Source organism: Neophocaena asiaeorientalis, unplaced genomic scaffold (assembly GCF_003031525.2).
Source record: "Neophocaena asiaeorientalis asiaeorientalis breed wild unplaced genomic scaffold, Neophocaena_asiaeorientalis_V1.1 scaffold351, whole genome shotgun sequence".
NCBI lineage: Eukaryota > Metazoa > Chordata > Mammalia > Artiodactyla > Phocoenidae > Neophocaena > Neophocaena asiaeorientalis.
The window spans coordinates 217,231-241,596 of NW_020173768.1; the positions used below are offsets into that span (position 1 = coordinate 217,231).

Below are 24,366 nucleotides of genomic sequence, written 5' to 3' on the forward strand. Positions count from 1 at the left end.
TGCTACTTCTGTACCAGTGTTGGGTAAAGATCCGAGTTTAAATTAAAAGCCCTTTGGGTTTTGGACTGACAGCTCTCCCCAACCCAGTCTGCTGCATTCATTTCTCTCAGCCAAGCATCCACCAGAGTCCTGGTGAAGAGACCACCTGTAAGGACCAGTCCCTGCCCCCTAGGGCCCTGCCTTGCCCAATCCCCACTGGTCCTCAGCGGGTCTGCCCCGCCCCAGGCTTGCCGCAAGCTAGGCATCCTCACTGGAGTTTCTCAGCAGACACTGGGCCCAGCCAGGCTCTGGCCCAGGTGGACCGACTGAGGGCCCAGCGGCCGTGCAGTGGACAGTCGGCTGATGCACACTTGGGTTCAGCAGTCGGGGGGCCGTGCCGTGCAGAGTGCTTCTGGATACTTGCCCAGGCCCTCAGACTGGGGTCGCCCCTTGCCCATGAGATCCCAGGCCCTAAGGGGCACAGTGAGACTGGCCCTGGGTCACCTACATGTGGTCCAGAGAGTCCCAGTGCCCCATCTCCCAGCTGTCTTCTCATTTCCAGACAAGTCTGCACCCAGAGGAGGTGACACAGCTGGGCACTGGGCTGTGGGACCACTAGCCCAGGAGAACTGTGTAGCCACAGCTTTTGTCTCAAAATACCTCCACACCCAAGCTTCTGGTGGGAGCCCGAGCATGCTCTGTCCACCCTTGGGACACGCGTGCTCAGCGTGGCTGGAGGACTTCTGTGATGTCTGGCGGTCTTCACCTTTCTGCAGGGCCTCACCCGCCACTGTTGAGCACTTGGTCAGCAGGTGTTTGGGGACAACGGGGAGTCCCTTTACCTTCCCAGAAGGGTTAACGAGGGGGTCTCTGTGCACCACTGTCCTTGAGAGATGGTGCTTGCAGGGAAATAATGCCATTTGTGCGTACAGCCCAGCCCTGGGAGGCTTTCCATGGAAAGATCCGCTCGTGTGGAAGTGTGCTTCTCGGGTTCTTACTCCCCGGAGGCACATGAGGCTGCTGTTGACCCTCCCACGGGCTGAGAGTAGCTCCAAGCAGTGGGACCCTTGCAGGCCTCGTCTGAACCTGGGTAGGATGTCTCTGAAGGGGATAATGGGTCTGTGCAGACCGCCCCCCCCGCCCCCCCGCTGTGGGTGCTGTGACCCAGCAGGGCTGCAGAAGGGGCTAACAGAAGGGACCGCTTTGCAACCTGCCGTGTTTACGTGCATTTCAGAGAACGCCTCGGCGAGCGAGCTGCGGGACCTGCTGTCAGAGTTCAACCTCCTGACGCAGGTCAGCCACCCGCAAGTCATCAAGCTGTACGGGGCCTGCAGCCAGGACGGTAAGGCCAGCCAGGGACCAGCAGCCGCCAGGCGCGGGCCAGGGGGCTCTGGGCCACTCCATTCTGCCTCCTTCCCCTTCCCCATCCTTTCCTCCTTGGGCGCCTGTTCTCTCTCCTCCCGGAAGCAGGGTCTCTGGCTCCTGCCTGGAGCTTGCGTGTCAGTGAGAGGGCAGGAAGGGGTGCAGCAGGAGTGCTTGTGTGAGGCCTTCCCCGCAGTGTGTTCCCTGGGCCTGCCAGGGCTGCCATGAGGTCTCTGGGGACATCTTGGTTGTCAGCACCCTGCTCCAGGCAGAGCCCCCAAGGCAGGGAGCTCCAGAAACAAGCACTGCCTCCTGGGCACGGGGAACCAGACATGCCATAAGCTCCAGGTGACCCCAACCCCAGCCCTGCGTGGCAAAGGCGTTGTCACCATCTCTCACATAAAAGCATCCTGCTCTGCTGGTTTTCCAAACCTGCTGTACCACCCAAGGGACCTCCCACTGTGTGTGTGCGTGTGTGTGTGTGTGTGTGTGTGTGTGTGTGTGTGTGTGTGTGTGTGTTTGGGGTGTGAGGGAAACGGGGCTGACAGGGAGAGGGCAGCAGGGACACTGGTCAGAGCCAGCAGAACTCAGGGCTGGGCCTCAGGCAGGACTGCAGCCCAGAGCTGCTGAGAGCAGACAGGAGCAGGGAGCAGGTGGCCACAGGCAGATCCAGACCCTGCCTCTGTCAGCCGTCCCCAGGCCATGCTGTGGCAGGACCGAGGATGCAGAAAGGCCTGACATCCTAGCAGCAGGGGGTGCCTCCCAGGACAGTCCTGAATGTAGTGACCGGCTGCCTGGGGCACCCAGGGAAGAGGTCACGCTCGACCACCCAGGCAGCTGGCTTTCGCATGGCCCCCGCAAGGCGGAGAGCCAGTGATGTGAGAGTGAGCTGGGGCTTAAGTCCTCAGGCTGCCAGAATGCAGGCACTTGCCCCCCAGAGCAGGGCTGGGTCTGTCTGCCCAGGTGCAGAGCCTGCCCAGGGGCCCTGCGGCCTAGCCCATGCTCTGGGAAGCAGTTGCCCAGAGCTGGCCTGAGTTCGCCTGCCCGGGGCACCGCAGGCAGCCAGCCCACAGCCCCCTCTGCCCCCAGGGCCGCTGCTCCTCATTGTGGAGTATGCCAAGTACGGCTCCCTGCGGGGCTTCCTCCGAGAGAGCCGCAAGGCGGGGCCCGGCTACGTGGGCAGCAGAGACAGCCGCAACTCCAGCTACCTGGACAACCCGGAGGAGCGGGCCCTGACCATGGGCGACCTCATCTCCTTCGCCTGGCAGATCTCGCGGGGGATGCAGTACCTGGCCGAGATGAAGGTGTGTGCCGTCCCTGCCCTGCCCTCCCCTCCGCCTGCCATGGGCCCGGGTGTCAGGGGTCCCTGCGGTTGTCTCCCTTGCAGCTCGTCCATCGGGACTTGGCAGCCAGAAACGTCCTAGTAGCCGAGGGGCGCAGGATGAAGATCTCGGATTTTGGTCTGTCCCGAGATGTTTATGAAGAGGATTCCTACGTGAAGAGGAGCAAGGTACCGGGTCCTGGGGCTCCCGGGCTGGGTGTGGGCGACTGTCAGGGTACCCACAGGGCAGGGGCAAGATTTTTATCTGGAGAAGATAAAGCAGGTTTTTAGAGTATAAATTTCCAGCCCTCATCCCTAAACCCTTCCCCAATCCTGGGTCCCCAGAGACCCAGCTCAGGACTCAGCCCCAAGTCTGTTCCTTCTCTTCCTCAGGGCCACACGTGGTCTTGCAGAGCTGCCCGCTGGGAAGTGGGGGCCCTGCAGCTTCTCTCGCTTTTGATCACTATCCTTTTTGAAGGTCACCTAACGCTGCAGAAATAACAACCTTCTTCTCTGCAGTTGTTCCTCTTGATTCTACAGGGCGAAGGTCACTGTTACCTTTAGTCCTTTGCTTAGAGGAGAGAAATGAAATAAACCCAAGCTTGCTATTCATTCCTTGCAGAAGGGAATGAATCGCTTTACAGGTGGGGATTCTCCTGGGACGAGGGCCTGGGAACCCCTGCCTAAGAGAGTTTGGAAGATGCACCAGGAGGCCCTGGAGACAGGGTCTGGAGTCGCAATGTAGGGATTTCAGAAGCTTTTTCCGAGTCACTGAAACAGGTGGTCAGGGCCCCTTCTCGGGAAATCTGGTTCCCTGGCGCGGTCCAGTTCTCTGTGGCATTGGTCTTGACCCTCTAGTTCTGTTGCCCTCTCAGCCCCTCCCCTGCAGCCTGCCTGTGACAGACTGGACAGGGCCAGCTCACGGGTACCTTCAAGACACACAGCTAACCTGGCATTCAGAACATATGGTGCTCAAAAAGAAAAACACAAAAAGGGACGGCATACACCTCAGCTTTGCTCTGAGGGTCAGGAGAAGACCTGGTGTTGCCAGGGGCCGTGAGGATGATGTTTAATTTCTTCTGGGGTGTCTGTTGTGACAGCACATCTCAGAAGTGCTGAAGGGGAAGTGGAGAGGGGCTGCTCCCTGCCCTGTGGAGGGCGGTGGACAGAGCTTTCCTGTTGACACATAGGTCCTCAGGAAGGCCCCGTGTCATGAAGCAAGAAGCACAATGTGGCCAAGCATATCCCCCAAGAGCACAGGCTGTAGGCAGCATTGTTAGGAACACCCCCCCACGAAACAGTCACACTTCATTGAGGATATAAATCCTAAAGAAAAATTTTTTTAATTTATTTAATTTTTATTTTTGGCTGCGCTGGGTTTTCGTTGCTGTGTGCGGGCTTTCTCTATTTGCGGCGAGTGGGGACTACTCTTCATTGCGGCCTGTGGGCTTCTCATTGCAGTGGCTTCTCTTGTTGCGGAGCATGGGCTCTAGGTGCGTGGGCTCAGTAGCTGTGGCTCGCGGGCTCTAGAGCGCAGGCTCAGTAGCTGTGGCTCATGGGCTCTAGAGCGCAGGCTCAGTAGTTGTGGCGCACGGGCTTCATTGCACTGCGGCATGTGGGATCTTCCCGGACCAGGCTCAATGTCCCCTGCATTGGGAGGCGGATTCCTAACCACTGCACCACCAGGGAAGCCAAGAATACTTTTTTAAAAAAGATTTATAGTAAACGTTGCATTGAAGTCTAATGCATGCCTTTTTAAAAAAAAAATTGATTTCTGCCTTAAGGCTGACCTGTTTGTACTGAAAAGCTATTTCTCGAGTTGCATTAGAAAGGATTTGTTAGGTCTGACCTCAGCACCTCTGTGGTAGGGGGCACTCTTTCAGAGGATGCTGAAAGGGCCCTGGGATAAAATAAGAGGTAAAAACCAGCCCGAAGGCACACACACTGATTTCTTCCCTCAGAGCTTCTCAGAAGAGCCTTTAGTGTGTTTGTTTGCATCCGAAGTCCCCAAGATGGAAAATGCTGGATGTCAGTTTCTCAAACTCGTTCACCCTCAGAAATCAAGGGAGACGTCGGTGCATGGTATTCCTGGCCCACCCACTGGGCGGCAGCAGCCAGAGAAGCGGCCATAGGGGGACCTGGCTTGTGCTCAATATCAACTTCTTGGGTTTCTTCTCAACAGGGCTGTGGTGCGTGACAGGCACACGTTGCGTAGATGTGGGCAGGCCAGCTGACTCCCTCTGATGTCTCAGCCAAGCCTGGGAGGGCCAGGCTGGGGCTCCGGCCCCTGTGAGGTGCCAGTCCTCTACCCAGGAACACTCTGGTGTCATTACTCAGCATCCCCTCAGAGCTGGAAGAGCCTGGGATGTGGCCCCCCTTCCGCCCACCCGCCGCCAGTTCCCAGGATGTCAGAGCTACGTTAATGCCTTTCTTTCACACTCTCTTTAGGGTCGGATCCCAGTCAAGTGGATGGCCATTGAGTCCCTCTTCGATCACATCTACACCACCCAGAGTGACGTGTGAGTGGGTATTGCCTTCCCGGGAGCGGGGGAGGTTACATGTGTATAGGGCCATGCCACCTGTCTCAACACCTCCACTGGGGGACAGTGCTGGCCCTGAGTGCCTGTCAGCTCATGCCAACCATCCACAGTAAACCCTCCAAGCTGCCGGGGCTTTGTGTATTCACTCAGCAATTGGCGAGGGCCCAGGCAGTAATTCTGAGAGCTGCTTCTTTCAGAGTGTAAGGGTGAGTGTAAGGGTGTGAGCCATAGCTGCAGACCCCCTCGCCTCCCTCCCTCTCCCCTCCCCTCTCCTCTCTGGGTGTCTCTGACACACAGGCTCAGCCAAACAGTTCCCCTCCTGTGGGCCTGAGCACAGGCTGGGCTCAAGCAGGTCCCTGGGGACTGGTCCCCGCCCAGAGGCAGGGGTGGTCTTGAGTGAGTTTCTAGGCAGGTGCCCCAAACTACTCCAAGTTGGGGACCAAAACTCAGTCTTCCAGGTCCAATTACATTTTATTTATTTATTTATTTTTTTGCTGTACACGGGCCTCTCACTGTTGTGGCCTCTCCTGTTGCGGAGCGCAGGCTCCGGACGCGCAGGCTCAGCGGCCATGGCTCACGGGCCCAGCCGCTCTGCAGCATGTGGGATCTTCCCAGACCGGGGCACGAACCTGTGTCCCCTGCATCGGCAGGTGGACTCTCAACCACTGCACCACCAGGAAAGCCCCCAATTACATTTTTGATAGTTTTCAAAAATACAACAGACTTGTTTCCAAGTGTTCTGCTCTGAACAGGCTTGCATATTTTGAATAATGTGGGCTGTGAAAAGGCAGTTCTTAGACAGTTTTAACAACTGTGTTCTGATTACAAAGTTGACCGTAAGAAAATTAGAAATGCAGGGGAAAGCAAAACGAAGAGACTAAAAGCCACTAGGATCCCACCACCCCTAAGTAGCTACTGCTGGCCCTCGCAGGCATGGCCTAGAGTTTCCTGTGGCGTGCAGGTATATGCTTTTTGTTACTGTAAGTGGACTCGTGTGATAATACTGTTTTGTGATATGATTTTGTCCCCACTTCACAGTAAATTTTCTCTCACAGTTAAGTATGTTCTCTATAGCAGTGCTTTTTTTTCTTCTAAGATTCTTATGAAAATTTGCAAGCACAAGAAAAGGTGAAGGAACTGTGCAGGGAGCTCTCTGCCCTGTGGCCTAGGTCCCGCCTACGTTTTGACGTGCTTGCTTGGCTGCCCTGTGCCATCTCTGATGCTTCAGAGCATCACCTCAGGGGCCAGCCGTGTGCCCTTTCGGGTGAGGGGGCTAAGCTTGGGCAGGGGCTTGGCAGGGGTGGGGACAGGGCAGGCAGATGGCTCATCCCCACCTCTATTCCCCACCCCATCTGTTAGGTCAGCACAGGCTGAAGCTGTGAGCACTTGGGCCGCTCTCTGTACTGGGGACTCGGGGACAGACGCTGTTGGGGTGATGAGTGTCTGGTGCACAGAGGGCACTGCAGACCCAGTGCAGCCACTCACTGGTCCTCTTGTTCCCTGCAGGTGGTCCTTCGGTGTCCTGCTGTGGGAGATTGTGACCCTGGGGGGCAACCCCTACCCTGGGATTCCTCCAGAGCGGCTCTTCAACCTTCTGAAGACAGGCTACCGGATGGAGAGGCCAGACAACTGCAGCGAGGAGATGTGAGCAGGCTTTGCTCCGGCCCAGCCTTCCTCAGACACAGACACACTGGACTTTGACGGGGATGAGACACATGCACTCATTCCTTCCCGCTCCTGGGCAGCCCTGGGTGCCAGCCCAGGGCGAGCTCGGTGGCGGGTAGTGACAGGCAGGGCATGACGGGGCAGAAGTCAGAGAACCACCCTTGGGTGTGACGGCAGATGCTGGGGACCCTTGACTCCACTGGGGGCTGGGTCGGCCTCCTGGAGGGACTTACAGGGGTGGGGGGGGGGAGCAGGACCTGGGGAAAGGTGGTGGAAGGATGAGAGGGTGCTTCAGACCGAGGGGGCAGCTTGAGCCAGAAGCCAGAGACCTGTCCCAGGATGCTTGGAGAGGGGTGGGTAATTCAGAATGGCCCCAAGGGCACATATAGGGGAGTACACAAGTGGCGGCACAAAGGCAGGCAAGGAGTGGGCAGGGGAAGCCTGGACTTTAGCCCTAGGGCACTGGAATCTTCTCATCTGATGGTGGTTCCATCAGACGATTCTCAGAGGACAGGTTGAGAACACATGAGAAGGGGTCATCTGCAGGCAGAGAGACACTGGTCCATTCATTCTATGAAGTCTGTCATGCGCCTGCCACGTGCTTGGCTCCAGGCTAGATGGGGGAGCGCAAGGGTGAGTAGGTGCCACCTCCCTGGACGGACTGGGCTGGCAGGCAGGGGCCCAGCGCACACCCACACGGTAGCTCTGGAAGCCCTGCAACCAGGCCAGGACCCCAGGGTAGGGGGGAAGGTACAAGTCAGAGTGTGATTGGCAGGTGTTTGTGTTCATACCCGGTTCGTCCTTCATAAGAGTTTTAACGACCAGCATTTCTGCCTTAGCCATCATAGCGCCAGACGCTGTGAGCCCCTGCTGACCCCTCAAACTCAGACCCACCTCAGAGAAGGATGTCAGTGACACAAAAACAGCTTTGAGGTTCGGGAACAGAGCCCCCGGGGCCCAGGGCACTATACTGAGTTTGGTGGCTATGACCGGGCAGTCCTTGCTGGATTGTCACCGCCCACCTGTGTGTCCCATCAGGTACAGTCTGATGCTGCAGTGCTGGAAGGAGGAGCCAGACAAGAGGCCAGTGTTCGCTGACATCAGCAAAGACCTGGATAAGATGATGGTTAAGAGCAGAGTGAGTACCCGGAGACGATTCCTGGTGCCAGCTTCCCGCGGGCCTCCCGCCCTCCGGTCTGTGGAGTTCCCAGCGCGGAACGCAGAGCGAGGCTGCCTGGAGGGAGTTGGTCGTGCTGCCCCCAGGGGGAGCTAGCGACTGTACCCTTGTCCTTAATCCAGGCCTTTTGGGCTTCTTTTAAATCAGGAAGAAACCAAGATTCTTACCTTGACCCTTAGGAAGAGCCGTCCACAGATAGGGGTGGGAGGAAAATATTCCAAAGCCAAACAGAATCATTTTCAATAACAGAACATGAGGAAGTAGAGTTGAAATGACTGTGTCCTAAATTCATATGCTGTCAGTGGCCCGGCTAGGGGTGAGAAGTGACTAGAGACCAGCAGAGACTGTGACAGACAGGAGCCCACCAGCTGCCCCTGAAAGGCCCCTCACTGTGGACACTTGTAACCTGTATGAACATGAGTGCCGGCATGCCGGGTCTTCTGAATTTTAAGGGATATTTATTTGTTTCCCAGTTTTTTTGTTTTTTTTGGTTTGTTTGTTTGTTTGTTTGCAGTATGCGGGCCTCTCACTGTTGTGGCCTCTCCCGTTGCGGAGCACAGGCTCCGGACGTGCAGGCTCAGTGGCCATGGCTCACGGGCCCAGCCGCTCCGCGGCATGTGGGATCTTCCCAGACCGGGGCACGAACCCATGTCCCCTGCATCGGCAGGCGGACTCTCAACCACTGCGCCACCAGGGAAGCCCTGTTTCCCGGTTTTTAATAGCAACTCATTTAAATTTCTAAAACCTCTGTGTGGGCCGAACAGTCATATCCGTGTGCCTCCAAATTTACAACTCCAGGTGACTGAGGAAGTCAACAAAGTTTCCACTAACATTGATTAAGCAATCGCTGACTCCCATGTTCTGTGTTAGATGCTGGGCACGCAAGTAAACAAAACAGGCACAGACCTTGCCGTCGTGGTTTCGTCCTTCCATTGACACATTTACTAAAAGTGATTTCTTCAGAGCAAGATGCGTGGACTCGGCCACTTGTAATAAAACTCAGCATCAGAGCATCAGTGTACCGTTTGGGTGGACCCTGTGAGTGCAGGGTTGTCCCAAACAAAGGCGATAGCGGATGCCAAGAGATGGCCTTCCTAGAACAGTGCCGAGAACCAGCCAGCAAAACGCTGGAACCATTCTTTACACATTTAACCAGGGAAGTGGAAATAGCAGGTATTCAAGAATCGTCATGCTTGGGAGCTGAAGCCTATCTATAGCAGTGTCCTCTGCAAAACCCACATCAGTGCCTCAGATTTCTGAGTCCTGACATGATGTTCGAGATGCTTGGAGGGAAGCCGGAGAGTGCTTCTTGGCGTTCCTGCAGTGAGTCATGGGACTGCAGCGAGCTCTCTCAGAGCCTTGGGTTTTGTAAACAGGCTGATTCTCCAGTGCTGGGCCTGGTGCCCCCAGTGCTGCAGAGAGAGAACGAGGACAGTGAGGGAGCACATTTGTGCCCCCAAGGAGGTGATTTTCGAAGGGGGAGCGATGAGGACCATGGAGCAGGGCCAGGCGAGGCAGGGGCTGGAGGAGCTCAGTGCTGGCACACTGGCGAGGGGCTCAGGTCTCACAAGAGGCCAGTAGGCATGGGGTGGGACTCTGCCGGGGCTTCTGCTCTTGGGCAGGGAGTGGCGGGCGTGTCCAGTAGTGGCCTGCGCCAGTGGTGACCAGCCCTCTCTCCCTTCCAGGACTACTTGGACCTGGCCGCGTCCACCCCATCTGATTCCCTGCTGTACGACGACGGCCTGTCGGAGGAGGAGATGCCCCTGGTGGACTGTAATAACGCTCCCCTCCCTCGAACCCTCCCCTCCACGTGGATTGAAAACAAACTCTATGGTAGAATTTCACATGCATTTACTAGATTCTAGCCACGTTGTTCCTCTCTGCACTGTCCTTACTCTCTGTAATGCTTTTTAAGAGTGTTTCTGGTCTGAATGAAGCCAAAGTCTGCTCTGAACCTTTTTGTTTGTAAATGTCTGACTTTGCATCCGTTTACATTCAGGCATTTTTACTATTATGTTTTTTTAAAAGGATGTGAAAATATGTGTAATTACCACACTGCCCAGCAACTTAGGACGATAGAGAAGAAAGAGAGCAGGGCAGAACTCTCAGGGGATATTGCGAAAATGATGACTAAGTCATTTCCTGGGTGGGTATCAAGTCATAGTACTTCTAAGTTAACTACTGGGATAAATTTACCTGATCCGGGGAGGCATTTAATTTAGAAAGGAGGAGCCAGCACCACTCTGCCTGCACTAAGAGCACAGCCAGTGGCCTCTCCCCCAGACCCTGCCTGGGTGGAAGGCAGCTCTTGGAGGCCACCTGGTGCTGGGGACCACCATGGCGGGGGGAGGGGAATGGGGGGACACACACAGACTGCTGTTTTCACATCCTTTGCGTTACAAACTGTCATGACAGTTGTCACTTATGAAGTCAGTGCAAAAAGCTGGAGCAAAATGCTTTTTGAAAGAACGTAGTCTGTGGTGCTGTGGTCTTGCAATGGACAGTAAATATGGTTCTTGCCAAAACTCCTTCTTTTGTCTTCGATTCAGTACTTGAAATTTTTTCCTGTTTCCTAACTTCATCATGGATTGTTTTGAAATCTTGGGAGTTTCAGGCATTTTTCTGCTGAGATTGTTCCTTTTGCATGCCTCCTGGGTCACTGATTCCTTACTGGCTAGCGCTACTTGCCATTTGTCCCGTCGACGCTGTGGGGCTCGCCTGCGTGCACCCTTGGTTTGGAAGATTCTCCTCCGTGGTAGGATGGGATGGAAGACAAGTAGGCTCCTTTACGTTAGAGAACTTTTTATAGAAAGTTTCCCGCTGCAGTAAGCCATGTAGTACAGCAAGGTGCTGATGCCTTATGCTGCCTTAGAAAAAGAGTTAAACAGGTCAACAAATATTTATCAGATCTGAGAGTCGGAAGCTTATAAAAGTCCAAATTGGTAGTTTCTGGTAAGCTGCAGTTACCAGAGAGCACGTGATGTTTCCGCCCAAATGTTACCCATGTTTTGGAAACCTGGAGCACGAAACTCTGCAGGCGGTTGGCCCAGAAACCAGAAGTTTGGTTTGAACCTCAAAGGGAGTTTTGCCAAGGCCTTACTGTCTGCACATGGAGTTTGGGTTCTTCAGTGCAGAACAAATGATCTGTTTTCATTTTTAGGCATGTCAGACCCGAACTGGCCTGAAGAGAGTCCTGTACTACTCACGAGAGCCGATGGCACCAACACTGGGTGTCCAAGATATGCAAATGATAGTGTATATGCTAACTGGATGGTTTCACCCTCCGCGGCACAGTTAATGGACACGTTTGATAGTTAACAGTTCTTTGTGAAAGGTAATGGACTCACAGGGGAAGAAACATACCGAGAACAGAAAGTCTGCTGGCCCCTCCTTGCACATTTCACACTGGCTGGTGATTTTCCCTCCCAGCAGACGTAGCGCTCTGGACCAGTGTCCTGAGTCCAGCACGTAGGTGTCCCTTCCTCTTCAGTCCATGGCAGCACCCAGCGCTGGTCTGGGTTCAGCAGTGAGCACCACATACTCCGTGCTCACACGTGTGGGACCCTCACGCACTCTCCGAACTGTTTGATTTTTCCGGTTGCCGCCAAACGAGGCCACACGATTTAAACATGAAGCACACACACCAAAAAGGCAGCAGGAAAAAAAAACGGGCCCAGACGACCTGTCCTTGTTCAGAATGAGAGCCTGGCCAGGCCTCATAGGGTTGTCAAAGCCCAGCCAGGGCTGGAGAGGGAGAGGGGACCTCGGGACAGGCCTCGGCTCAGCCTTCGAGATCCTGAGAATGTTTTGTTTTTTTTTTTAAATCATGGAACCTTTTCATAGGGAGACGTTTGATTTTTATCATGATTAAAATGATTCTTAGATTTAGCACAGTGGAGAGACATGATGCCGCATTTGCTGTGTAGGTAGGTGGTGTGAGGGGAGAGGGCTCCCAGGACACAGTTGTTGCCATCGCTGAGTAATCACTAACCCCCTGACGAGAAGTGTGTGGAGGAGTGGGGCCGTTGAGTGGAGTGGCCTCGTGTCCGAGGACTGCTGACCGCAGAGACTTGTGGTGAATCCCTGCACCCCACAGCCTTCAGCGTCCCCCCATCCAGCGCTGAAAAGTGGCGGAGGCTCATCTCACACATTAGTGGGGTGGAACTTGTGCCCAGTTTCAAAGGGACAGTTCAGCTAGTTAGGTTAGAAGTAGCATCGACAGTGACACCTCTGATTACGATTCTGATGGAAAAGACAGTGTTTTGGCTCTTATAGAGCTTGTGTGAAAAGGTACGTGTATCCACTCTTCCTGTGTTTGTAACATAATGCTGCTATGGTAAGACATTTTTGTTTTTTAGGTTCTGACCATGACTCGTAAGCTTCTTATCATTCTTCACTGCTTGTTTGTGGTCACAGACACTCAGCACTCCTCCCATCCTGCCGGGGTGGCTTTCAGGAAGTCCCGGCAGCTCTTCTTTCTGTCCCAGTGCTGTCACTTTGCAGGAGAGGGCCAGTTACCAAAACACTGCCTGGGCTTCATACTTAAACCACTGTGAAAGGACTTAATGTCGTCTCATTAAAATACTGGATTTTATAACCATTTCACAAAAGCAGTAAAATTATGGCATTTTTGTGGCCAGGAAGGCTTGGATGAGTATGTGGAGGAGCCGTGTGTGTGTGTGTGTGTGTGTGTGTGTGTGTGTGTGTGTGTGTGTGCCCGTGCGCGCATGCCCATGTGTGTGCACACACCCAGGAAGAGCGCTGGAGAAACACTTACTGCAGATGCATTGCAGCTTTAGTTCGGGCCATTGTTCAGACACACTGTGTGATACGTTCTTTTACAAATATCTAGTTGTGGTAAACTTTGGGGTTTCAGCTGTGCTTAATGATAATCTTGTTAAATGCAGAAGTGGGGATAAACTTTCTCAAGTTATTAAGAATGCCTACTCAGTGTGAGTGGGTGCAGCAGGTTGTCCTCGGCAGGGTGAGAACTCCAGGTCTAACTGGCTGACCCAGTGATGGGGAATTAACCCTTGACTCATAATCTAATTGTCTATTCCTAAGTTATAAAGGTACTCATACTTATTAGCCCTATCAGACAGAGTTTTCATATGCATATACGCAGAGATGACTAACTATTAAGCATTACTGAGTATTAAGTAGCAATCTGTCCGTTATTAAAATTTGTTAAATCTATTTATGAAAGGTTATTAAACCATACCATATTAATTTGCTTTTGTAATCAAGGTGACTAAGAAAATAATCTCAGTTATGTAAATAAAATCGTGTATCTTAAAATGTGTAAACTTCTTTTCTCTTTTTAACTTCCTGGTTGGAAACATCAGGTTTCTGATTTTGAAGTTTCAGTGTAAGGAGGAAGGTGTCACAAGGGAATCTGTTGTGGTGACCACCGGGGAAGTGATACCGACTGAAGGATTAGGAGACTCTTGGTGATACCGTTGACTTGTCTTGCATAATACGTACACGAACAGCCACATTTATAGTCATTGTTAAAACTCAGCTCATCCTGCCATTCAAGGAATTCCTTCCTTTAGGTTTCCTTCCCTAAAATAGAGCAGCAGCCAGTGTCGAGTTCAGGTATTCTCTAGCAATTTGCTGACTGCTTATTTCTTGAAGCTGGAGTTGGACAGTTGTGGGAGAGAATGTAAAATGCACAGACATGACTGAAGGTCCATTAGAGGAAAAATTTTGACCCGAACCACTATGAAACTTAAAATACTAAATGCTTCTGTTTATGTCTTCCTGTCGGGCTGTGTAGGAATGGTATGAGCTCCTCCTCAAAAACCTGGCAAGGAGCAGGTAGGTCAATAGGGAAACGTGAGTTGTTACCAGCATAAATCTGATTTGTGGTTGCCTTGTGTATTGGATGCTGAGGGCCTGTGTCCCATCCTGGGTGCACATGTGCACACACAGCCACGTGCCCACATCACCCAGGGGCTGCCCCAGGCCCACGGTGCCACAGTTCCTGCCCTCAGCACCTGCGTCTGTTCTCAGTTTCCTCCTTCAATCTGGACCACAGGGACAGGAAATAAACGTAATTTCTAGGGTCAGTTGTTTGCTACAGCCTTTGCCTCTGAATGTTTAGAAACCATGCTGAAAAAAGTTTATACTAAAATACTAAAAACCCCTTTTTCAAGAGCAGAGAACTTCCATTAGGGGAGTGTGTGTGTGTGTGTGTGTGTGTGTGTGTGTGTGTGTGTGTGGTTTATTTTTCTGAAAAAGCACATTCTCCACCAACCTCCACAAAGGATGGTATGAGGCCAGCTTATTTGGGTGGAAATGTAGTTTGAATATAATGTCTGAGAACAGGTCTTGGACAAATACTTAACGCATAAGAGAAAATTCAGAGGGAAAGCATAATTTCCCCCACTATAAATAGAGCATTTTCCCAGGCAGAGGAGCAAATGGTTTCCTCTCCTCCTTCGAGCATGTTAACATGTAGGATACTTGGATGGTGGTATTTAGGGTGGTTCTAGAAAGTGCCTGAGAAATCCTTATCTCCGTGGCCCTGGAAAAGATGTAGTAAGAGTGGGCCCCAAGGGCACATGCAGCAGTTAGGGCACACCTTCCCTTTAGCGTGAACTTGCACGTGGTGCTTACCCTCTGGGTGGGCCTATACATCCAGAAAACACCCTCCACTGAGGCTGCCTGCCCCGCCCCGCCCCTTCTCCACGGCAGCAACCTTGGTAGCCTCATTCCGAACATTGTAGGGACTTTCCTGGCTGTCCAGTGGTTAGAACGTTGAGCTTCCACTGCAAGGGGCGTGGGTTTGATCCCTGGTTGGGGAATTAAGATCCAACATGCCACGCCGCGCGGCCAAAAAAAGAAAAAAGAACTTTGTAGAGTCTCCCACCTCTTTAGGGAACTGGGATTCACGTGAACGATTCTTGGCTGAGATCATGAGAAACCAGAACCTGTATGTAGAGAGTTTTTCAATGTGGGGCGCATTGCTGTGCCTGCAGCTGAGGCTGGATGGGTGGCTGGGTGACAGCTGGGAGAATAAGCTTCACACCCAGAGTTAAAGAGGCGCGTGTGTGAACACTTGAAAGAAATCCCGGTTAATCTGTGCAACTCAGGCTTTTATTGCTGTGTCAAATGGCAAGATATTTTTGCAGATGTTTCTGGTATGTGCTAAACCACAGGGCCTGGCCAACGGAGATCTCTCAGGGGAGCTGTGACAGGGAGGCCGTCTTGCTGTGGCAGCTTCAGGGACATCAGTGTCACGGGGAACTGGGCTAGGCAGTGTGGAGGCAGCCATGACCAGAGACCACGCCAATCACTGTGACTTCAGGACTTGGGTTCCACATCAGGAGAGACCATAATCCTGCATCCTCTCAGATGACATTGAGCAATCCAAGTTCAAAATTGGCGTGGGCAGGCAAGGTAAGGAAAGTACATTCTAAAACTAAGGGGAAAAAATCATTTTTCGAGAAAGAAACCATTTTGATATTTCATACACAGACTGTATTTACCACGCAGACTGTCAGTTTCTTGAATAAAAGTTCAAAGTTCATTTTTCGTGTCCCTATTTATTGATGTCAGTTTTGTCAACGGTACTCTTTGGCTGCACTTGTTTCTCACCTGTAGTCCAGTCCTTTTGTGCACTTGTCATTTCCCCACAGAGGAAAGTCATTGCTGTGGGTTGGGAAGAAGGAGGAACGTAAGGCTGCCTTTTGCTACCTGAGGCAGGGGACTTTGTTCGGAGGACTGCAGGTAGCCCACGCATGCCTGTGTCACAGCCTCTGTCCTCGGAGTTTCCTCTCAACCAGAGCATGTGCCTTGCTCCATATTTTCTCCCTTTTTTCTGGGAGTTTTAAAGAGCTTGACAATCTTCCTTGAGGCTTTGTGGCCACAGGGCTTGTGAGGCCATAGCTCTTGGATTGCTCAAAACTCCAGGGTAAAGGGGTTGAGGGACTTCATGAATATATAGAAAGAAAGGTAAGATAATAGGAAACAATTTTTAAGGACCGGAAGGACACAGAAGCGGGAAGAATTCCGGTGCCTCACAGGATAGTCACTGAAAGAAGTTAAAAGAAGTGTTGCAGCAGAAAATTCTTTTGTTTGGCTGCACCGCTGCAGCTTGTGGGATGTTGGTTCCCCAACCAGGGATCGAACCCGTGCGCCCTGCAGTGGAAGCTCGGAGTCCTAAGCACTGGACTGCTGGGGAAGTCCCCAAAAGTTGTATTTTTTAAGAAAGGTAAATTACCTAATAATCTTTAGCTTTGCAGAAATAAGTAAGACCACCTAAAGGAGAAGGAGCAGGGGCTATTTATTTTGAACTTAACTACAGCAAGGGAAGAGGCCACCGTCACTTGCTTTTGGCAGAGACTCAAAGGCAGGCAGAGGAGTGGGAAGGCTTTACAGGAAAAAAAAATAGTGGGGAGGCTTCCGGTGTACTGTGATTGGAGGCTGTTTACATGGGGAGACTGGAGGCAGCTAACTAAGAACAGAGCGTCTTGTGATCACTTGGAGAATATATTTGGTTTTCTCTCGGTTTCAAGTTGGAAATTGGGGCCAATAAAATGGGGACTCTGGCAGTCATTGACTAAACTCTGACCGTTCTGGGCTAGTTACTGCAGAGGGAGTGGGTCAGAGTTCGTGGGTCAGAGATCTTCGGTTATATGTGTGGTCTGGCCACTGTCTGTTCGCGTGTTCAGTCTCTCAGTTCCCCCTTTTCGGTAATTTTCTTGCTTGTAGGTTGATGAGTTCAGATAAGTTTAGAAGTCCAGATCTTCACCACTTAGAAACTGATTGTTCAGTCATCTCCGTGGTTAACTGTACTGTGAGGTATTCTTGACCTTTCTGTTGTTGTGTCATCATGGTGATCATCTGATGAGAAAGTGGCTGTGCAGAAGCATTTGAGACCTGGATAGAATGCAGTGGATCAGCATCATGACCACTAGGACAGAAACAAGAACAGTTAATAACCCCTGTAAGATGCTTTGAACCAAGAACCCCAGTCCAAGCCAAGAATAAATCCCATATAGACCATGAGGATCAAATTTAGAGAGCCCAGTAGCTCTGCCTTAAGGCATTGTAAAGTCTGTCCCAGCTTCCCTGTTTCATTGAGCCAAGTGTGGTATTAGGAATGGTACAGATCATGACTAACCAACAAGAAATCTAGAGCAATGCACCTGTCCATCCCTACTTGTGCCAACATGATGGGACTGATCTGTGTTCCATCTAGGGAAGAGGTGGTACTGCTAATGACTTCTGCCAGAGTTAGTGATAAGTTTCTTACAATCCTATATGCATGATTCCTTACCGACGGGAACACTGCTCTAATTGTTCACATAAATAGTAAGTAATTCCCCCAGGTAGAGTGCTAAATAATCAAGGTGACTGTTTTGGAGCTCGGATTTTTCAGCCTTGGTAATTTACAGACTTATACAGACAAGTCTTGGAATATAATTCCTAACGTGCATGAGATGTTAGTCTGAAGCAAACAGGACCAGGCATCCTGACCACAAAAGATGTAATATCTGGTAGGGATACGTGGAGATCTAGGAAAGAAGTTGTTCGTGACAGAGGGCTGGAACCAGGGCTTACGTGAGTTGTGTTACATGTTTAGATCGCTGTTGGTCTCTTACAGGTGGCAAACATTTGACTCATCACCCTATGGAAGTTATTGAATTCGAATTTAGAATTACCTAAGGTCTGGTCAATAGATTGTAATAATTGGTTCTTTTTCTGGGAAAGCAGAAAAGTCACAGGTTAACTTGTTTAAGGTTGTTTTCCATGTTGCTGCAAACGGAGCTGCCAACAGCTGTAGTTCCTTATTGCCTCCCTTGATGAGATGATAACATCCTTGTGGTTTTCATCATGGGGTTCTGGGGATGGAGAGTAGATTCAGCAGTCAGTTTAAGATCTAGGGCACTGGCTACTGCTTGGGATAATCTAACAATGGCATTTAGAATTAGTATGCTCTGACCTAACCATTGTAATAAAGAGAAAAAACAAGAGAGGAAAAGGTCCATTATTGATGAATGACAACCAGGGATCTATAGAAAATGACAAGAAGAATAAACAAGCAAATAAAAAAAAACAAAACAAGAATTAGGGTCTTGATCCGACATCTTGGGCAGAAGTTGTCCACTGTCCTAGGTCATCTGTTGTTCTAAAGGTCTTGAGTCAGCTGTCTGCTTCTGAAGATCAGCTGCTTTTAGAGGGTCTCAGAATCCTCAGTTTGAGGTCCCCTATTGGAATAGCCCTCCAAGTGTGTGGAATTCCAGATTGCTTCCTAGTTGTGAAAGGTGAACCCAAGGATTGACGCCCTGAAGTTTCACCGCTGTAACATATTCCCTCCCCAGGTGAAGGCAAAAGGTATTGACTGTTATTATTCAGCCTTAAAAAGGAATGAAACTCTGACATGTGCTACAACATGGATGAAGCTTGAAAACATCATGCTAAGTGAAATAAGACAGACACAAAGAGACAAGCACTAGATTATTCCACTTATATGAAGTACTTAGAAAAGTCAAATTCATAGAGACAGAAAGTCAAATGGTCGTTGCCAGGCTCTGGGGGAAGGGAAAGTGGGAATTTAATTGGTACAGAGTTTCAGTTTGGGGTGATGAGAAAGTTCTAGAGATAGTGGTGATGGTTGCATAACAATGGGAATGTACTTAATGCCACTGAACTGTATACTTAAAAATGGATAGAATTGTAAATCTTATGTGTATTTTACTATACACACACAAAGAAAACTATTGATTGTCTTGTTCTAGAAGCACACTGAAAAAGCTGAGCTAAGATTCACTACAGCAAGTGGCCTGCAGGATGGTATTTGAATTAGGAAATGAGGAATAACAATTTCGTTGACGGCCCTGTGGTCTTAAACCTGACCACGGGTTTCTTTACTGCCAGGATGGGCATATTAAAAGGGTGGGGTTTGAGAAGACCTTTGGAGCTAAGGCTTTCAACTATCTGTTTGATCCCTTACTATGCTTATGGCTTCAAGGGATATTGGGGAAGCTTAGGTAATGGTTTGGTAAGATCTATATGAACTTTAGTAGGTTCTGCTCCAATTATTTTTCCGTATCAGTGGAAATTTGAGCCCATAGAGTGTCAGGTTCGGTTTCAATACTTGTCTGGGGTATGCATTAAATATAAGAGAGAAGGCAAAGGTATATCCAGAACAGAATCAACTTGCTTATGAGTAGAGGAGTCCTCTGGAATCTCACAAATAGTCCCAGATACTCTGGTGTATATTTAATATTGCAAAGTAAGTCTCTCCCTATTAAATTTGCAGAGGTGGTATCACAGAGCAGCAAAGAATGTTTGCAATCAAGGGCTCAAGGCTTACAGTTAAGGGCCGGGAGATAGAGAACAGCTGTGGATTATCTGAAACGCTTACCACCTATGACGTATGTTTGTTTACTGCCAGGCAAAGTTTGAGCAAAGGTGGCAAGGTTTAATGTAGAAATATTAGCACCGGTAGCTACCTGAAACTGATGAGGTTACCATCTATAGTGGCACTGTGCTCCCCACAAGATATGTCCTCACCTCCAGAAACTGTAAATTTGACCTTATTTGAAAATAGGGCCTTTGTAGATGCAAATTGAGATGCGGGCATACTGGATTAGAGTGGGCCCTAATTCAATGATTGGAGGATAATTGGGACACAGAGAAGACACGGGGAGAATACCATGTGAAGATGGAGGCAGATATTGGAGTGATGCAGCTACAAGCCAAGGGTTGCTGGCAACCACGAGAAGCTAGAAGAGGCAAGGAAGGATCCTCCCCTGGAGACTCTGGAGGGAGCATGGCCCTGCCGACACCTTGATTTTGGACTTCTAGCTTCCAGAATTGTGAGAGAATACATTTCTGTAGTTTTATTCCACCCAGTTTGTGGTAATTTGTTACAACAGCCCTGGGAAGCCAACACACTTTCTATATTTATAGTTAATTCACCTGAGTGTTTAAGGGCACGGCAGGTATTGTGTGCTTTTCCTTCCTTGGAGCACGGTTGTTAACCTCAATTGAGGGATTTTTCTTGGTCTTGGTGTTTCTCCCATAAGATGAGACAATCTTCTTCCCAGTGTCTTTTCTGTTTATGATATCTGCAAGAGTCCTTGTCAATAGGTGGTTGGTTGAGGAGTAAGCTACCTGACTGATCTGCAGGGCCACAAGTTTATCTGGGGTCCTGTCTTGTTTTTGTTCTAAAGTCCTCTTGAAATATTTGCCGGGTATTGTTGTTCAGGTCAAGAGGCTATTTCCCATTTTAATTTCTGTTTTTGAACTGGGTCTCCAATTTCAGGTTTAACTACATTAACAGAATGAATGATGAAAGGGCAACTTTTTAAACTCCCAAATGTTGCTACGATGTATTTTCTAGCCTATCCCGAAGGTCTCCTATAGATTCATCTTTTCTGTTTGCATGATGGAATTATGGCTCAGTCTGGTTTTATTGGAAATGTTTTAGGTAGGGATTTTAGGAGACTTCACCCTACCTTTTGAGTCTTTTTGTGGATTCTCAGGTTTATTATGGAAGGAAGGATCCTGTAGACTCCTTTCCAGGTGAGTCCACTCAGCTTTTCCATTCAGGATTTAACACCTGAGTTTCTGAGCAACACGTGTGCAAGTTGATAGAGGTCAGGTAACCTTGGATCACATACTTCCCCAAATATTCTAAATTATTCTATGAGTAGTTGCTGGTCTTGTCTGGGTTTGAGAAAGTCCTTAATTATAGCTCTTAATTCAGCTTGGATCCAAAGTTTAAATTCTACAGTTGCTGGCTTCATACCTAGTTCATGAGAGGAATGGACCTTCAGAGGCAAATGGAATTGGGGGGTCTTAGGAGAGTTGTTGGGGAGAGGGAAGGGGTCTGGACAAGGGAAAGAAGAAGGAGTGGATGGAGGCTGGTAATAGGTCAGAAGGATGGGGGGAAGGAGGGAGAGTGTATCCAGGAAGGCAACTGAGGGACAAGCAAAGGAAGGTTTTTCTAGGAAAATAAGTCTAGTTAGTTGTTGCTTAAATTTGTCAAATTTCTCATTAGCTTTGGCCAAATAATCGTTTAGGGAAACAATTTTTGAATCAGGATTCTATTTGGTGACCTCTGAGTACCAATCAAAAAATGCTACCACTGGGCCTGAGAAATCCTGTTCCCTTTCTTCTCTACTGCATCTCTCAAATGAACAAACTTGTTCACATAGAATGCTAAGAGTGGCCACTGAAGGCCCAAAGCATCCTTGGTGAAGTTTTGCCATTTAGAGAGATAGACCCAAGAACTGGAATTGCGAAGAGACCACATAAAAGCAGCAGGACTTTTCCTGGAGGAGGAGAGAACTTAGGCAACACCAGGAAAGCTGGCAACGGTGGGTAGGAATGTAATGCTTGTACACCTCATGTCTCTCCGGACACAAAATCGAGATTGAAGAACCCCACCCAGTTTTACTGGCAACTGCAATAACGTTGGTCCTAGTGGATGCCAGTCCGGTGAGAACCCCAAACTCACAGGTCAGTGAGGCTGGCTGGAGCAACAGGTTGTAGGGCCTACTATGCATGTGTTCTACACCATGATTCTCCTTCTTACGACAAACAACACTTTTAGACAGTACAACACAAAACAGTAACACAAAAGACAGCAAAAAGGATGCAAAAGAATGAACTGATTATATCAAAGATGCCAAACAAATGTGAACCAATAACAAAAGCTGAGTACCAAACTGAGAATAGATAGCCAAGGCACTCAACACAAAGAGCGCAGAGGTAAGACCCAAAACCAAGAACTGCAAGGCACAAGTAGGCCACTGTGGGTGCCACACCTGATTGAAGGCTGTAGTCTGAGGTAACAAGCAGACTATGATGCAGACCATATCTTGGCGGGGCTACCAGGAAAACTGGAAGCAAATGAAGATTGCCCAAATGAAACAGGCAAAGGCTATTTATTCAGAGCTTGTGGTAGCCAGGGCATCAGACCCGTCACTTACTTTTGGCAGAGACTCAAAGGCAGGCTAGGGGAATGGGAAAGCCTCATAGTTTAAAAAAAAAAAAAGCCTCAGATTAGAGATTGATGGGAAATCTTTTTTTTAAAACTACATTCTTCTGATACTAATCATACCACAGTTGTGCTTTAGTATTTTTCCCAAGTGAGCTACTTATTTTATAAGCCCCAGTATATTATCCATTATCTGCCATAGAATTTGAATTAAGCATTATCTTCTCTCCAAATTCAAATTACATACATTTAGTATTTGATTTGGCAGTTAATAATAAGCTTACAATTTAAATCCATTGATGGCAGAACCTCAGTTATTTTAAAAACAATTCTAATGGAGGATTCAAAGAACAGTTTTAAAGAAATGACCCTATGCTATGAGTTCACGCCGGGTCCTGTCCTGGGAGAGCTTATGCAGTTTCCTCTCTGAGTTTCCGTTTTCTCTGTTGTAAACTAAGGACCATAACCTACTCCACAGGGATGTCAGGAAACTCACACTAGAACATAACCAGCCAACCAGACCAAAACCTTAATTACGGCAGGCAGAAAATGTAATCAGGCATGCCGTCTGCTCGAGGAGCTGGTCAAGTGGTAGAGATTCTGAACAAGAGAGGGATTGTTGCATGCTCTTATTTTAACCAATTCAATTTATATTTGTTGAACACTTAATATGTGCAAAGTACTGGGAAATGAAAAAGACATGGTCCTTACTTTCAGGAGCTTACAGACCCATGGAGTCTATGACTAGATGAATTCTTTACTCTTGGTCCAGGTTGAGGAGGAAGGGGTGTTAGAACCATAAATGTTTTCATTTGCTCAGAAGTGACATTAGAGAGGAGTGACATCCTGAAGTTGGGTAGAGACTGGACACTCAGCAAGCCTGACTTAGAAATAGGCTGTCCAGACTCTCCTACCCATGGAATTCCCCACAGGACATATCCAAGGAGACCATCCAAGTTAAAGACATCCCAACAACCATCATCCAATGAAGACAGCTGTGATTAGGAACAGATGCCCCTGGAATGCTGCCACTCCTAAAGGATGCACCACCACAGTCGCCCCAGACTTCTGCTCTAACTAATGCACTTAATGATAACAATGAGCTCTGACTGCCTGCCACCTACCTGCCAAGCACAGTGCCAACCACTTCGAATGCAAAATTGCGTTTAATCCTCACAACAGTCTTAGGAAGCACGTACTATTATTGTGCCCATAACACAGCTGAGGAAACTGAGGCTTAGAGAGGCTAAGCCCACATAGCCTGCCAAGGTAACCCGCTAAGGAGAGCAGAGCCCAGATGGGAGGCAGATCCCGTCTTAGCACAGCCATGTCCTGCCCAGACACAGGCAGGGGCTGGTGCTGCCCGGTATCCCCTCACCTGCTCAGCTCAGGGCCGGACAGAGTGCCTTGGGGATGTCCCTGAAATAAGCATCTGAGTGTAGGGGATGTCAGGGCCACCCACTAAAGTCATACAATGTGAGACCTCGAAGCCATTTTCCAGAAAGTCTACCTCAACCCCCTCCTTTCACATATACGGAAATTCAGATCCAAAGAATCTGACTGGCAGCCCAGGGCTTCCTCGCTGGGGCCTCACGCGCAGCCCAGCCCTCCTGAGGATGCTCGGACACTTCTGGCGACCTGTCAGTCCTTAGCTCAGTGCCCACGCAGGCACTCATCGACCCCTCCAGCTCCCAGGGCAAAGGCTCCCGGGCAGAAAAGCGCTGCCATCCCCCGCTGAGTCCCTCCCTCCTGCAAAGCCAGCCGTCTGGCCGGAGCTGGTACTCCCATCCCTGCAGACGCTCGCTCGGGCAAGAGCGGTTTCCTTCCTCCCGCACTCTCCTAGCCTCCACAAATCGTTTTTTGGGCTACGGCTCCCAGGGCTAGGGCCCCGCCCGTGCGGGCTCTGGGGCGCGGGCCCCGGACTGTGGGTTCCCGTCGCTGTCGGGTCACCTCACGGACGAGCTCTCCTGGGGGCCGTGTCCCCGTGGGTTCGCCGCAAGCCCTCCGGAGTCTGCTCCGGTGTCAGGAAAAGCCGCGGTTTTTCGGAGCCGTGACTTGGCTTTTCAGAACTGTGCTGCCGGAGACCGTTGGTTTGCGTGTGTTTTATTTTTATCACTTTTTTTTTTTTTTAAACCAACTCACCGCCATCTCTGCTCCCCTCAGTGGGTAAACTTTGTAGTCAGCTGTTACCGCTTTATTGCGTTAAATTAGTATTCTCTGGCGGCAGCCTTTCTATGCCTGCCAGACGCTAGGCACCTTTAAAAGATGCATATTTGTGTAGGAATTAGTGGCGCCGAGGAGACCACGGGACGGGAAGCCTCTTGCATTTTTAGACTTCTTGAAAATTACACTATTCCTGAGC

The 24,366-nt window shown here is 50.0% G+C and overlaps 1 protein-coding gene across 2 annotated transcripts in view; it reads left to right on the forward strand.

The window, feature by feature from the left end:
- The window catches only part of RET (ret proto-oncogene), a 60,811-nt gene extending 47,557 nt beyond the window's left edge, over positions 1–13,254 (forward strand). The window contains exons 13-20 of one of the 2 annotated variants that reach the window (XM_024751522.1): positions 1,214–1,321; positions 2,431–2,645; positions 2,729–2,851; positions 5,111–5,181; positions 6,709–6,846; positions 7,906–8,005; positions 9,730–9,877; positions 11,205–13,254. In XM_024751522.1, coding sequence (XP_024607290.1) covers positions 1,214–1,321; positions 2,431–2,645; positions 2,729–2,851; positions 5,111–5,181; positions 6,709–6,846; positions 7,906–8,005; positions 9,730–9,877; positions 11,205–11,362 — 1,061 coding nt within the window. In that variant the 3' untranslated portion in view covers positions 11,363–13,254. Of the gene's footprint in view, positions 1–1,213; positions 1,322–2,430; positions 2,646–2,728; positions 2,852–5,110; positions 5,182–6,708; positions 6,847–7,905; positions 8,006–9,729; positions 10,570–11,204 lie in introns of those variants that run through there. The other variant, XM_024751523.1, reaches the window with a different exon arrangement.
- The last annotated feature ends 11,112 nt before the right edge of the window (positions 13,255–24,366 follow it).